Source organism: Pistacia vera, unplaced genomic scaffold, assembly GCF_008641045.1.
Source record: "Pistacia vera cultivar Batoury unplaced genomic scaffold, PisVer_v2 Contig432, whole genome shotgun sequence".
In the NCBI taxonomy this organism is placed as follows: domain Eukaryota; kingdom Viridiplantae; phylum Streptophyta; class Magnoliopsida; order Sapindales; family Anacardiaceae; genus Pistacia; species Pistacia vera.
This window is the reverse complement of record NW_022196260.1, coordinates 149,368-166,231: the sequence shown is the minus strand read 5'-3', so window position 1 is coordinate 166,231 and position 16,864 is coordinate 149,368. Positions and strand designations below refer to the sequence as shown.

The window sequence follows — 16,864 nt, the reverse complement described above, 5'->3', positions numbered from 1 at the left end:
GTATGACTTCATCAAATAGAGCTTGTGGAAGTAAAGTTGCAAAAAATTTATAGTTGTTTGGTCAGAGAAATGTAAAAGACTTTTCTAGTTTTAAATTATTAAAATAGACTTTAATATACAAGAAATATATAATCAAATTATAAAATAGTAAATGGATATTTTTAAAATTCAATATTTTAAATAAGCTAAAAAAGAGCTTATGCTAATAGACACAAAATAGCTTATTTTAAATCATATTAGTACTTTTGAGATACAACCAAACAACCTAAAGAAATTTCAAATTCCTTATAGTTTTAAATATCTCCGAATCTATTCAAGAAGCATAAGCAACCTTGATAAAAGTGAAGTAACCTTACTTCTTTTTCTTGTTCGTGTAGGTAAAGAACCACTGAAGTTATGAGCTGTAACAAGCACCAAGCAGATTCTGGCTGCAATGGGACAAAAGGCTCTCACAAATGTTTTTACACGCAACACTCGACCTAATTATTGTACTAAAAAGAACACACATATACATGGAGGCAATGTAGCATGAAGAGAAGATGGCACAACTGCAAAAGAAAAGTAATTTATAGGAACTACACTAGAAGAATTTACTCAGAATGAAAATTAAAAAATCAGTTTTGTTTAGCATCATATAGAAAAAACAATATATATATATATATAAAGAAAAAATTTATGTGAAAACAAACTACTATTTCTAATGCAGACTTAGCAATCATGCTCAGTTGAAGTCCTTCAATCTTTTCTTCAGCATGTCCATAGATTTCTTCCGAGAACTTGCTTCACATGTCTGCTTGAAGACTTCCAAAAATCCCATCTGGCGAATCTTTGAACTTTTCACAGATGCTCGCCACTTTCTTATAATCCAAAGCATTGTAGTCTTCTCCTATCACAGGATTCATGAAATTCTCTGGCTGACTGCTCAACAAAGGTTTATCAATTGTCGTGCTTCTATCAAACATCTCGAAAATTTCCTATACATCTCACTCAAACCAGTGTTATGAAACCTCTCATCAGCAAAATTCTCTAGCATCTTTAAGTCATTGTTGACAGCCATGACAGCATAGCATTAAACCTCTGACATTGCACAAGAAATGCTGCCACATAGAATTGGAAATATGCTCAAGTGCCCCACTCCCAACCTTATACAAAGCATCCCAAGGCAAAATTTGCTGAGCGTTGACAGAATTGTGTCAAGGTAAAATATTACTCATTCATATACTCATTCCCATCGCGGACGTCTCCTCTGAGTCCAATTGATATTTTGTGTAAGTTCATAAACTGTCTAGCTTGGTGTTCACCAAACTCAGTAGGCAATATATGCCGCATCTCTAGAAGTCTTCAAGACTACCTTGGCCGTCAAAGTAGCTTGAGGCCTTCAACGCTGGACTGGGATCCCACATAGTTGGGCTGCATGTCGGACAAAAAAAACACAAGCTCTTTCAAGAAAAGCTATGTTTGCTGCAACTGCATGGCTTGAGATACACCAATTGCCACACATAAATTGTATTAAGATAGACTTCGTTAAACATCAATCAAGAGTTTGTCCAAATACTTTCTCAAGAACTCATAAAATTAGTATGGTTCCAAAGACAAATAATCAACAGAGCCTTTGATGAATGATCTGACAATGCGGCAGGATCGGCACCATGAGGAGAATGGTGCATATTTGAAAGCTGGCATTTATCTGAGGTTGGAGATGAAACAACAGAACATTATTCTCAATCAGTATCCTTTTTCATTACCATCTGCTCATAAGTATCATTGGAGAGAGCGTTAGTATTTGCAGCCGGCACTCTTCAAGAAGAAGTTCATGGTATTGTCAGGCTCTTGTCCAGCACCAAGAACAGCGCCCACTTGGTAACATACTGTTTAAGAGTTGCACCAAGAAGAGTGACATATCTTCACTGGAGAAGATGTGTTACAGAATCCATATGGAAAAACTGTTATCCAACACTGATGCATCTTAGTACAGCTGTATCCCACATTGTCTCAACCTGATCAGGTAACAAGAGCCCACCAGCAGTCCTAGGACTCGATCCTCCACAATAAAGTACCCAGCATTTGAGCCAAAAAGGTTTGATATGATTCAACAAATGGCTGACTGAAGAGATTGCAAATCTGAAGTGAGCTGCAATAACGATTCCTATAATATATTTACGGAACTGCTCTGGGAGGTTGAGGCAAGGTGGATGTGATCCTGCGATAAAGTGGTGTGAGCAAACTTCAAAATGGAATCTTCACAATCTCCTCGACCTTAAAGTAAATGTAAAATCTCCAAACCCTGAAAGATTTTGTTCCTCGGCCTCTCTGCGATCAGCATTTCCTCACTCTTTGACGAGCTGATGCAGTGAGCCTATTGCTGTTTGTCAATATCCTTCGCAGAACTCCTAATGTGAACTAACCATTCATTAAACTGACTTGTAACTTTTTCTCAATATGCACTTTATTTAGAATTGTCTTCTCATCACCATTTTGAGTGCCATAAACAGGGAATTCTGCAAGTAATTCTTCTCAATCAGATCACAGTTTTCAAAGCAGGATAAAACTGCCTTCAGAAATGTAATGTTACACTTCGCACAAAGATCAACACTTGTACACAAATCTTTGTCATTTTAAAAGCCCCAGTCACATTTCTTATTGAATAAGATTCTAGAAGCTCCTCAAGTTTGATCAATAGGGCACTCCCAACCTCTTGCAACCTATAATATCACTTGAGAGATCACTTTTCAGCTCTTCAGCATCACTAAAACACCTCGAAGCTCATCAACTGCAAGAATGAACTCCTCATAGTGGGTCTTACAAAGCTCCTCAATTTCAGATTCCTCTTCTTGACAACACTTTTGAGTTGTTGAAGAAGTCTTCAGGCGTTCCGTTTCAAATGCATGTCGACAATAGGTCCCAAATCATCCCCATTACAATTAAAGTTGCAAGGACCAAGTCTCTCCTGTATCTCCATTCTCAGCTACATTTCCTCTTAGTTTTTGCATCCATTATTCCAATGAATCCCTTCAATTCCAAAATCAAATAGATTAAGTCCACAACACCAATAACGTCTATATTGCCTATTTTGAAACAACAAGAAAAAAAGCATGTACCACAAAACATTATCTACATATCCAAACGGGTACTTCTTAACCGGTTATATGGATACCAGATATTAGTGTTAACATATTTCCATTTCCAGCATTTAATATCACCCAAAAACAAATTAAAACTCAAACAAAAAATCCATAAACAGACGGAAATAACCATTAAGAAGATTTCAACACACATACCATATTTAAATTTAATAAATTCATACATATATGACAAAAACAGCACACAAAAATATAAAAAATATGAAATGGGCATTTCCGAAATGGGTCATAAAAACAATCATTATCAATCAATCAATCACAAAAACTAATAAGAAGAATATAAATCCTCATTTCAACAAATACTTAATCATTCACCCAAACGAATAAAATAATCAAAACGAAACGAACCAGATGTAAAAAGCAATGAAAGTAAAGTTGTGATTGTGATAGAGACTTACAGGAGATAAGAAGTTTTAGCTCCTTGGAAGAGAATATAAATAGCAGAAAAAGAGATAATGCTATTAAGAGAAATTTTCAATGGTCGGTTTAATAAAACCATCACTTTAACTATGTGCGTGTTTCTGTTTAGTTTGCTTTGCTTCACCCTGGATATCTTAATTAATTTAATATAAAAATACAATAAATCTCTCAGTCCAGTGCCAGTAACATAAGTGTAGAAATTGAAGGTAATATCGGTTTACAATTAAAAATAAAATTCTAAAGGCGCTGTTAAATAGGTATATTTTAGTATTTTAAATAATAAAAAACATTTATATTTTTAGTAACTTTCTTCCTTAAAACATAGATTAAGTGCACTTGGAAATTCATTTTTTTAATATTTTATGCCTTAATAAAAACAAAATATTAAAATAAGTTAAAATATTATTGTGAAAAAAAGTGCGATTAATTTCTTCCAGCCTTAAATTATTTAAGTTTTTAATAAATAATTATATGAATTAATTTAATTTAGCTTTGTGACAAAGCGGCTTAAACGAGGATGGTGGTAGTTGTTGTGTTGATTATAAAGCTTAAAAAACTAACTGCTTCAAATCAAAGATTAATTTAATTATAGAGACGGCCAAACATTCCTTTAATTTAAGCTCAACATTGTTGCTTTCACCTAAAATTAATGTTTCCTTCCAATATTCCTTGTCTCTTTCATAGGATCTTTCTTTTACCATTATTGAATTTCATCATACTATTCAAACTTTAATAACAATATTACATCCACTTTTATCTCTTCATTCATTTTAAACACAATTTAATTTTGATATCATCAATTTAGGTACAATTATTTTATGAAATATTAAAAAAAGGATATAAGTTCAATTTGTTCATATTTAGTTTTACTACATTAATAGGAGAGAGCAAATTATTATTTTATCTAATAAAACGCTGACACATGTCAAAAATTTTAAAAATAAATAAATATAAAAAAAAAAAAAAAAAAAAAAAAAAAAAAAAAGGAGAAGTCGCCGGCTTTCCCCAGGCTAGCGGCGCAACGGACAAGGATTTTATGTTTTTAAATTTATAATTAAAAATAAAAATGGTTGCACTTTCTTTTATGTAACATTTTTTCTCAGTCTTTTTTTTTTTTTTATTTTAAAAGCAGTTTTTCTCGTTTTTATTTAAATTAATTTTTTTTTTTAATATTAAACTTTGAAATCAAACAATTATTAATTTTTTTTTAGTTTTTAAATTTAAAAATGCAATACTAAAACCGAATAAATAACTTGGGGTATTTAAGTCTTTTTGTTGTTTTTCCATTAAATTAAAACGTCTCTAAATTGAACAAAGTTTCCATTTAGTGTCCTTAAATTGAGCAAATTGAAATTTTTGTTTGTTTTGTTCCTAAACTGAACAAAATTATTATTTTGATATCATTAAATTTAACAAATTGAAACTTGTGTCCTTTGCAATCTCATTACTATTTAGGTAAAATAAATCTGATGTTGTTACCATATATTAATTTACCATTTTATTTTGACAGTTAAATTTAATACATTTATTAATTTACCATTTTATTATAATATTAATGTGTGATTGACATTTTTAATGTTAACGTATAAATGGTGAACGTTTTATTGGACTATTGAATGGAGTAAAATGGTAATGAATTGAAGTTTCCAATATATATATATATAAACTTTCTTTTTTTGTTTGCTAACTATAACTTTAGAGAGTAAAAAAAAGAAAAAAACAATAAGTATCAGGTAATATTCTTCTTAATATTTTTCAATGCTTTTAGTTTTTTTTTCCTGGTACTCTCATCTCGTAATACATTTCTGTTAATATTTTGTATTAAATTCATTTTTTTTCATTTCTCTTAGTTACTTTAAGTCGATAAGATGTATTATTACCCTATATATTTTACAGCTATAATTAATATTGTGAGATTATAGGTACAATGTTTAAAGAAGCACGGTCAAAGGTTGATAGCTGTGATTCTTACGTGTCTTTTCCCAAGAATTGTAACAAGTTTCAATGTCTTAACCTTTGTTGGGATAAGTATAAGCATAGTCAAAAAATCCTTATCAATGCCTATATTATATGTAACAGATGCGTCTTGCATCAACTAAATAATATGATATGATCATCTATTGATGTTATTCAAAGGTCTCACTGATAAAGAAAAATTAATTTATATGTTTGTCTCTTATGTCCATTTTTTTTTTAAACATTAATAAAAAGCTCGTATTTATAAGTATTTGTAAATTAAATAAAGCAACAAATAAGGTAAATGTTGTATCATGATAAATAATAACAAATTAACCAAGCATTTAAACTGTTTTTATACCCATTCTTTTGGACTATATATTATTCAAATATTAATGAATCAATAATATAGAATAGAAAAAAGACTGATTCAAAAAAGAAAACCGAATATTCAAAATAGGAAGGTAAGAAACAGTAGTTGTAATATAATATTTTGATTTTATTACCTTTTTTGTCTATATATGTAATAAGTATCCCAAAACTTACAAGTTGTAGCCTTATTAAATATTTTTAAATAAGAAATGCAACCAAATATTCAAGTTAGTAAAGTATGTTTGTTAAATATTTAATTGATTTGTTTATCTGATTCTGGGGTATTAATTTATATTAATTTTCTTGTGTTTGTTAAATACTGATTTAGGTTAAGTCAGTTTTCTATTAAATTTGTTTAAGTTTAGGTTTGTAGCTTTTACTTTAATCACTTATCACCCTATTTTAAAAATAATCAAGATCAAATAAACATTTATAAGGTATTTGTTAGTGTTTAATTCTTAAATTACTTTTTAGAAGAGAAGANTTTTTTTTTTTTTTGATAATGGGGTGTCTGAATCACCTTAGCTAATCATCGATGTTCAATGAATACCCTACAAACCCAAAAGACTAGGTAAGACACAGAGGGTGTTTGTCTGAGCTTATGAAAATTAGCTTATAAGCAACAAGTGCTTATAAGTTAAAATTAGCTTATAAGCATTTGAAATTTTAAGCAATTACATGTTTGGTTAAAGTACTTATAAGTGACTGATAAGTAGTTGACGTGTTTGGTAAAATGTGGCTTATAAGTACATTTTATTATAAAATGACTATAAAAGGTACTATATTAAATAAGGGTATACTATGGAATTTTAAAATTAAACAAGGATAATGTGGTAATATGCTTGGTCAAACTAACTTATAAGCAGAAAAAAAAAAAAGTACCTCCCCCCCAACTTATTTTTTTTGGCTTATAAGCTCAAAAAAATTATAAACAAACATGTCAGCTTAATTTTAGAGCTTATAAACTAGTTTGATTAGCTTATAAGCTTAGACAAACAACTCCTAAATAAATAATACTAAAAAGATATTTTTATTATATTTTATGTTAGTGGGTGTCTCCTTCTCATGCATGAAAACCTAATAAGAGATTGGCAGAGGAAGGCGAATGACGTAGCAAATTCAATTTCTTAAACATTTCTAGTTATAGTCTTCTTGGCAGGTACATGTTCTAGTAATCTTCAAATCATAGTTGAACCATTACCAACCATCTCACTAATCTTCAATCTCTTTTAGTATTAAATTTACCCATATTCTAAAGCAAACTTACAAGTTTCCCTTCTGGTCTTGTTCTAATTTCATCTTAACCAACGCCTGCAAGTTTCCCTTTTGCTCCACTTCCAACTTCACGTGTTTCAAATTCGGATCAAATTTGGATATCCAGTTTCATTTGATCTGAATATTCGAATCGAATCAAAACGGATCAGACAAAATCCGAATTGATTTTGGATTAGGTTTCATCCGATTCAAATTTTCAGATCGGATAAAAAAAATACAAAATCGGATCGGATATCTGGTTTTGTATACCCCTAGTAATAACACCTTTTGTATTTGTATCAAAACCCAACAGTTATTACCGATATTATTTTAAAGGTGAGAATCTATAATTTATGAGATCAGGGTTGGGAACTTGCCATTTCACTAAACCTTGGGTGGAACATGTGGTTTAACTTTACTCTTAGTTATTTAATGAAGTTTTAATGTTATGTAATACCATCTCAGTGAGTAGTAGCTACTTGGAATGATTGTCTAATCAAATATCTTAGGGTTGTACCAAAGGTTAAGAGGTTGAATCATGTTTATATACCAGATAGTGAGATAGAGACCAGAGAGTTTTAGGAAAAAAATAAACACAAGACTAATGTTAGGTCCACAATCTAATTTTATAATATTTTCTCGTAACTCTTGACATGACAATTCGTAATTGATCAACTCGTAAATGGATCCCGCCTACTTGCTATGGATCTCGTCTACCAATTTGTGAGCTGACCAATTGCAAACTGTCACGTTGAAAGTTGTAAGATTGAGTTGTTGACCTAACATTACAATAAAAAGTAAAAAACAACGATTATTTTGATTTCATCAAATTGTTAGTGTTTGTAAGTCATTTAGTGTACGTTTTGTATAGGATTTTTATAAGTATAAAGAGGATTGTATTATATTAAATAAATCTATATAATGTTTGGGCGTAGATTTTACACTGTAATAACCAATTTGCTAATGCAATGTACAAATCTAAATGCATCTTCATTGTACTAATCAACATACAGTAAAAATGTTATATTAATTAATACCAAGTAAAAGGGTGAGTCAAGGTATGTATTGTATTATTTCATTTGCTTTAGAGGTGGGAATTTGTCTCGGACCCAAAAAGCCTAGTCCAAAAAATCGGTCCTAGGATCGGACCGGGCCCAAGGGAGGAGGGTCCAGGCTCAGGGCCGATCCCTCCTCCAAACCCCTCCCCAATTTCCTTTTAACCCTTATAAAATATTCAAAACCCCTTATTTAATATGAAGTATAAATATAAGAGTTAAAATAACATTTTATAAAAAAAATTGTCAGGTCCTATAGACCAAGACCGGTCCCTGATTATTTGGGCCCAGACCTTGAGGGTCCAGGCCCAAGACCAACTGGGCCAGGCCTTTCCCACCTCTAATTTGCTTTGACTGTTTTAAAATAACATAATCAAAATATTTTATATTTCATTAAACTTTTTTTTGTAATTTTTCAATAACTGGTATAAATTGAAGTTAACAGTAAAAAAAAAAAAATTAAAATGAAATATTAAATTTTAATGAATATTTGCTAAAACTTTAATTGCAAAATTAAAGACAAGTTAATACAGTACTGTATAGTATAATATTATGATTCGAGCCATACTCTTAGGTTCTATATTTGTTTATGGTTGCTTATTGACGGTGGTCAAGTAGTTTAATAGAGACTTTAGATGTATTATTTAAGAGGGTTTTAGTTTGATTTTTTTTTTATTATTATTAATAAGGATAGTTATCAGAGTTTTTACTCGATCGATAGGTTTAGAGTCTTAAAAGAATAGTCGAGGCTAACTTAATCTAGCTGAATAACCTGGTAAAAAAAAAAAAAAAAAAAAAAAAAAAAAAAAACCTTTATGTAAGAATTTATCCAAAAAAATAAATAAATTTTACATGGCAAAGCCGGAAAGACCCACAGTGCAAGAAGTGGACCCCATCAAATTAAGAGCGGTTGAGCGTCTCATCCAAAACGGATAATATCGAGCACTCACAGCCTTTGCAGTGTCTCTCCAGAATGGCTTCTCTTTTTTCACCCATATTCTCAGCCTCAAACTCACCTAAACCTTCACATTCACCTGAAAGAACATTCCATCAGAGTAATCGCAAAGACTTTACTCGCACTTTGACTCCCAGAAGAGAAATCTTGAAAGGACTTGCAATATTTCCACTTACTGCATCTACACTATTCAAACAACCTTCTTCTGCAGAAGCCAAAGAGGTTGAAGTGGGCTCCTATCTCCCGCCATCTTCATCTGATTCTTCTTTCGTTCTTTTTAAAGCCTCTCCTAAAGACACCCCCGCTCTTCGGGCTGGTACGTACATTTGCTTGCATTTGTTTTTTTTTATGTTAATAAGTATTCGTTGCTGTTAGTAATTATTAATTACAATTGACATTTAAGTACTTTTTATAGGAAGTTAAAGAAGTAGCACAATAAAACCTTTTCTGCGTTTGCATATATTAACGGGTTGAATTGTTGGTATTACCTCCTTGTTTTTCTAGTAACTTATCTCATATTTCACATTCAGCCCGGAAATTAAATGTGATGTATGCTCAGAAGGTTTATTTGAATCTTCAATTTCATTGCAACAAATTTCTAGCTATATCCATATTATGATGGTAAATGTGTATCATAATACAGAGCTCTGTTACCATAGTTTGTTTTTGTCCCTTTTGTTATTGAGGGAGGTGTGTAATTGTTGAGACGCATTAGGTTGAGATAAAACAAAATCATTATTGCTTTGGTCATGAAACTTATGACATATGAAATGCATGTGTTTGTGGATAATGTTTAGACTGAAATTTCTGGTGGAATTATCCAATCAGTAATCCACAACCACAGTATCTCATTCTAAGATTTCATGGAAATCTATATTTGTCAAATATTCATCAGGAACAACAGATCAGGTCCTTACTACTGCAGATTCTAATTGATTTTGTTTCTCTTATATTCGTTGTTGGCTTTTCTTGTTTGTATATGCTGATAATACTTGAAAATTAGTTTGTTGCAGGAAATGTGCAGCCCTATGAGTTTATTCTCCCACCAACTTGGAAACAGTCACGTGTAGCCAATATATTGTCAGGGAATTACTGTCAACCAAAGTGTGCAGAGCCTTGGGTTGAAGTGAAGTTTGAAGATGAAAAGCAGGGAAAAGTCCAAGTAGTGGCTTCTCCTTTGATACGCCTTACCAACAAACCAAATGCAACAATTGAAGAAATTGGGAGCCCTGAGAAATTGATTGCTTCTCTAGGCCCTTTTGTCACTGGAAACTCATATGATCCTGATGAGCTCTTAGAAACATCTGTGGAAAAAGTTGGAGACCAGACGGTAAACTCCTATTGCCTCATCTCATACGTATGATGCTTTTGTTATATATTTCCTGGTCTAAATAGGCTTGACACTCTTTATTTCCCTCTTGGGTTGTCCAAACAAGAAAAAGAGAAAAATACGAATGATAATTAACTGCAAATCCAAAAACATAGAGGAACCAAATTTGTGTTACCATTGGACATCTTGATAAATGAATTTAATATAATATACATCACAATCTATTGTCATATAGACCTGTTTGCTTCTGCTGCTCTGCACAAGCATGAGCATTAGTCAGGAAGAGCCTGGACACCTTTTTAGGGTGTACATGGACACACTTGCTAATAAACAATTTATCCATTTCACTATTTCAGTGATTGGTTTGATGTACTGAAATGGTGCAAGCTGATTTGGTGCTAATCTTCCAGATAGATCAGTCTGATTCATGCTAATCATCTAGATAAGTCAAGCTGATTTGTTGCCAACTTTTTAGATCATTCAAACGGATTTGGTGTCAATCAATGAAATGGTGCAAAATTATTTGGTGCCAATCAATTAATGAAATTGACATCTAGTTTATTACTCAAAAATATAGAAATACACAAATACACTCCAAGAAAGGAAGAAAAACAGGAGTGAAAAGTTATTTTGCGCTTTGTCATACTGTATAGTTGGGGGCTAGAGAGAGTTTTGAGTAGAGTGGTGATAGATGTGATAGCGCCAGTGTTAGTAGTAGGAGTTGAACTGTTGAAGAATTGAGACTTCATAACAGTTGCGACTATGCATATAACTCTTGTTATTTTCCATGAGTGTTATTTCGTTTTCCATTTTTCTTTCTAAACAAACAGTGTCAAACGAGTAATGTTTTCTTTTAAGTTACTGAAGACTAACTTCTCATATTATGTTGCTTGCAGTACTACAAATATGTCCTCGAGACACCATTTGCTCTGACAGGGTCGCACAATCTTGCGAAGGCAACAGCAAAAGGGAACACTGTTGTATTGTTTGTTGCAAGTGCAAATGATAAACAGTGGCAGGCATCTCAAAAGATTTTGAAAGCCATGCTCGATTCTTTCCAAGTATAGTTTCTTTTCAAGCTAAAGAAATATTATATTCAATTTTAATATTTGATTTTTACATGTATTAATGATCTGTTTACTATAGGACTTTGATCAGACTAATAATTTATCACACACAACAAACTCCGTTTCCAACTGAGAGAACACATAGTTTTATCCACTGAACATGGATGAGTTTAGAAGTTGTGCAAATACCAAATTAAACCCCCCCCCCCCAAAAAAAAAAAATTTGCATTCCACAACTTTATTATGGAGACAATTGTTAGGATTTCAGGATAGCGATATACAAAATAATAAAAATGATGAAAAATAATGAATCCAAATATGGAAATTTAATAGAAACAAAACTTTCCTTCATTATAAATTAAAAATAATGCAAGAATAATTCTATCACAATTTTTTAACTCCCTTTCCAAAGCATGCATCACATTTTCTTTGTAAAGAAATTCAAAAAGTGGAAAATTAAATTTAAAAAAGGTAACAGAATTTCGCACGACACAGAATTTTACATGAAAAGATATTGATATACCTACTAGACACTGATGCAAATTTTATGCACTCCTGTTGACAAAAACACTATTCTAAAAATGTGACGCATAAACTATAATTTTAAATACTAAACTTAATATTCAACATCTCAATTAAAATAACTAACAGAGCATCAATCAAGAATATGAATAACTAAATCTTAGAATCCTTATAGGTAGCTGTTTATGAGACTTTATATTTCTACAAGCCAGCTAGATTCAGTTGTACCTTGATCAACTGCCAATGTAAAATGTTTGACTGCCAATTTTGTAAGGTATAAATTTTTTATCTTCAAGTAAAGATATGTACACGAAGACTACATTTATTAACTAGACGATTGTCTAATCTCTTCAGTAAGCTTTGATATCTTCTTCTGCCTTGGCATACGTTCCTGCATCAACTCATAGTTGAAGACCAATCAATTGAATGAACATTTGGAAGCTTTAACATTCATTTAGGAATTATCATCTGTCAGAAGAAATCTAAGGTGTTGGCAAGTTGGGAAATAGACTCAATTAATGGAAAACAAAAATGTCCAAATATATGTTTAGTCTGTCAAAAGAATTCTGAAAGTTGTACCTGTTAACTTATTGATCTAAAAATATCACTTTTTCATTTTGTCATTTGCGAATCAATGGGGTACTGGTTAAAATACATCTAACTATGAACTAAAAGACTCTCCGTGTCCTAACTCATTTAAGAATAAACATCCCAATTAACACCATGCCCTAGAAACAAGACTTCTCACCTTCTTTTATAGGTAATTAATTATAACATTATAACACATCACTTTAGTAGGCGAACAAAGGACATTTGTCATAAGAAATCTCAAATTTATTGATCTGTATATGATCTATACGAGATATTACCTGCATATTCCCTGTAACGCTGAATGACAATTGTGTAGCCTGTTGCCAAGATTCTCCAACACAATGTGGAATGCCAAATCTAGCCCTTGGTTCTAAATCATCTCCAACTAAACATGTGGGTAATGCATATTAGCAGCCGAAAAAAACAAACTCAGAAATATTCTGTAAATCAAATTAAACATTAAACATGTGGATAATACATATTATATATATATATATATATATATATCTGTGTGTGTGATCAATTGAAGTGATGATACTTCTAACCTTGTGTTGCTCCTATGGCATCATCACTTGATTTTCTTTCTGTCTGTCTGACTTCATTTTCTTGTTTCCGCTTTAATCTAGCTGTCATACTGTGCTTTGACAATTCTTGTTCACTGAAAGATGGAGGGTTTAACACATTCGTTTGTATTTCCATATAGTCAGTGTCATTTATATCACCATCATGAAGTTCAGCATCTTTTCCTTTAAGATATCCAGTCTTTTTTGTTTTAACATATTCAATCTCTCTTAGAGCCAAGTCCAAATGGTCCTCAACCATCTTCCAACTACCCTCAACTTCAACACTTTTATCAACAACACGTAAGGCTTTGTGCATAAGTCTACTCATAATCAAATTCAGTGACCTTGGGCTCCCATGAGTAGTAGTTTCTTGTTTATGATCAACCGACACCATCCCATCTTTTGCAGATTTTGTCCACCTCTTTAATATATACTCAGAAGGTATATGGAAGATATTCTTTGAGATGAGTACCCTTAGAGAATGAACACACAAGATGCCAATTGATTCATATTTTTTACAGCTGCATGTGACTTTGGATTCCAAATAGTTAAATTCCACGATGCTCTCCTTATGGGCTCCCTCTGTTAACTTAAATAAAATCTTCCCATCATCTGCAATTTGTTCTACAGCCAATGACAGGCATCCAAGTAACTCTTCTTGGAACAATTTGTAAATTGTTAAAGTATATACTTCTGCTGCTTGTTTTTCCAAGTCATTGCCTCTTAAAATCAATGTCGGTTCAGTTTCTCTGCTATGAAAATCTTCTTTTAGTTCTTCTCTACGCCATTGCTCTGCTGATCTCAAATACTGCTGAACAAACTTTGGTAGAGTAATTGTTTCAGTCATCAAGTTGTGGAAAACATTAATAATGTTCTCACGTCCTTGGAGTGATTCTATTCCAGCAGAAAAAGCAATCTTACTGAAAACATGAGACCAATTTCCCCGCATCATATGTAGAGTCTTGAGCCATGAGTTATCCTGAAGATTGTATGTCACCAACAAATCATCCCACAATGAACAAAATTCTTCCTCTGAACTAGAGCAGAATAAGTATTTGTTGAAAAGTTCCTCAAAACCAGGTTGCTTAAAAGATTCATAAAGGTTTTTTCTGGCATTTTGGGTGATATACCACATACCAAGACGATGTTGCGTCCCAGAAAGCACCACCTTTAATGCATCAGAAATTCCTTCACACTCATCAGTGAAAATTGTTTTTGGTCGACGCATGCCCATTGCTTCCACAAACGACCTAAACAACCAAACAAATGAGTCCATGCTATCATCAAGCAGAAAAGCACAGCCAAATAAGACATATTGCCTATGATGATTAACTCCCAAGAAAGGTGCACAAATTATATCAAATCTTTCGATTCGAAAAGTTCTGTCTAAAATCAAAACATCTCCAAAGTATTCATAGTCTATCTTAGACCGGCCATCCCTCCAAAAGAAATTAGTTAGGTGACTTCGGCCATCAACCTGCACTGTGTAAAAGAAAGAAGGATCCTCCAACTGCAAATGTTTGAGAAAATCAATTAAGCTCTGGCCATCTTCAGGTGGAAGAACATTTATTTTCTCAATGCGCAAGTAGTTACTTCTATCCACCAAATAGGATTCTGCAGAATTTGCAACACCTTCCTCATTCACCATCGCAGCTTCATCTACAGTGTGAATGCTTGCATCTTCTAAGGAGATATTAGAAGATGGAAACATTATATGTCCTTGATTAGAACATTTGGCATGATTATGATCAAGAAAAACACGGGTTATCTTCCATATGCCATTGTCATTTGTAAATTGGACCATTGCTTTACAGCCTGTTCTTTTTTCTTCCTTCTCAAACTTTTTTGTCTTGTCAGACTGCTTCCTGGATCGAAACCCTTCATTTGAACAGTAAAGCTCTCGTTTTCTAATGGTTCCATTTGCTAACCGTCGTATCCTTCCTTTTCTTACATTGAAACCAATCTGTTCAGCATAATTTTTGTAAAAATTGTATGCTTCATCCTCAGATGAAAACGGCATCCCAAGTTCTGGTACCTGAAAATTGAGTTCCTGAGGTCCGGCTATTAAATTGATAGTTGACTCAGATTGCATGTCATCCCTGTCAATCTGTGACTGTGATGGCAAATCAGCCTCATCACTCTCTGATGGCAGTGAAACAAAGCCAGAAATGCAAAGGTGTTTCATTGAATCTTCCACACTCTGCACAAAGAAGTGAAGTAGCCCATATCAGAAATTAATACTCCATAAGAAAGCAATGAGTCCTCTCAACTTCCATCTACACTGAAAGAAAACATAATACTTTGAAAAATTATATTGATACCCAATAAAGAGATAATGATGAACAGTAGTCTTGCCAACATCTATCCACAAGTCAAGCACCAAGGAACCAGCTTGATATTTTTAAAATATGCAAAGTGGCACCGAAAATTTATCCAGAAACTATTAAGATAGGTTCAACAGGATAAACTGAAAGTCTGACGGAGGGGCAAAGTTTTGTGGGAGAAAAAACATAAGACATATTTCGTGTACTGAAACTGAAATCTTCTAACAAAAAAACAACAAAAAATGTTTTGGTTTAGTATTTCAGGTGGTGCTGTTGTGCATAAATAACAATGAATTAATTCTAAAGTAAATTAGAGACTGAATTGCCAATTGAAATTGGCAGTGTCCCATGACCATGCTGGGGTGCTGTGTGTTGGGTAACTGCGCCATATCCCATTAGGATTACAGGTTTAATCCAATTGGTCAAACTGTTGCCACCGTGTAACTGAATGCAACAATTCAAATCCAATACTCAGAATTTACAGAATATTTTAAGAATCAGTTATGTTACCTCGTTGTGAGGCTCCAGTAAGGAATTCCGAACAGATTGATCCCTGATTTTTCCTGGAATAATTCCCACGTCAGGACCTTGAGTTGAAATTCGACTATGAGCTTCTGAACCCACTGACAACCCCTCATTTGAATCAGCCATGACAAAGCTATGAACCGAGTCCCATTCGAAACCACTTTCCGACATGGATGTTCCAGTAACATTCTGTTTATCTGACTTCCCATCATTTTGCAACTGGCTGAAACCCAACTCCTCAAGATTCTGTTCATCTAATTCTTCGTTAGTTTGAAACATAAAGGACCAGATATCGGCATCGGGACTATTATGATCGGCACCACTCATATTTGCTGCGCTGCTGAAATATCATCTATTGACTTCCGCCATAGAAGTCCACTGTCCCAATTATATCCAGCAAAAGGGCATATCGTTCTTGGAGGGCAGAAGATAGGTAGTCCTGTCACCTGTGACCAGACTAATATCCATATAGCTCACAGCCACTACCTGGCAGTCCATAAGTCCCTTTTTGTCGTCTTTATTGCTTTAAGAAAACATTATTCAATTCTTCGAATGCCCGGATGTATTCAAAGGAATCAAAAGTGGCAATCTAACGGTATTGGGACAGTCGTTATTGAGACTAAATAGTAATTCTCTAACAATATTTAAATTTAAATTGTAATAAAAACAGTAAAACACCGTTGTATTAAATAATCAAAATAAATTTAATTATCTGCTCAGTAATTTCGGTGTCATATTTTTGTATAGCAAGTGGAAGCATTTGATTGTTGTAAGAGTTGTTATTTTTCAT

The 16,864-nt window shown here is 32.8% G+C and overlaps 2 protein-coding genes and 1 pseudogene across 2 annotated transcripts; 1 reads left to right on the top strand and 2 right to left on the bottom strand.

The window, feature by feature from the left end:
- Nucleotides 1–721: 721 nt before the first annotated feature.
- LOC116143674 lies at nt 722–2,994 on the bottom strand (annotated as a pseudogene).
- A 6,154-nt stretch (nt 2,995–9,148) lies between these two features.
- LOC116143671 (psbP domain-containing protein 6, chloroplastic-like) lies at nt 9,149–11,549 on the top strand. Its single transcript, XM_031429113.1, has 3 exons — nt 9,149–9,468; nt 10,166–10,482; nt 11,379–11,549. The coding sequence occupies exons 1-3, from the start codon at nt 9,171–9,173 to the stop codon at nt 11,547–11,549; spliced, it is 786 nt and encodes a 261-aa protein (XP_031284973.1). The 5' UTR covers nt 9,149–9,170.
- Nucleotides 11,550–12,184: 635 nt separating this feature from the next.
- On the bottom strand, nt 12,185–16,528 carry LOC116143665 (protein FAR1-RELATED SEQUENCE 9-like). Its single transcript, XM_031429108.1, has 4 exons — nt 16,060–16,528; nt 13,208–15,425; nt 12,941–13,047; nt 12,185–12,462 (listed from the first exon to the last, which is right to left on the bottom strand). Exons 1-4 carry the CDS (start codon nt 16,399–16,401, stop codon nt 12,397–12,399), a joined length of 2,733 nt encoding a protein of 910 aa, XP_031284968.1. The 5' UTR covers nt 16,402–16,528; the 3' UTR covers nt 12,185–12,396.
- Between the last annotated feature and the right edge of the window lie 336 nt (nt 16,529–16,864).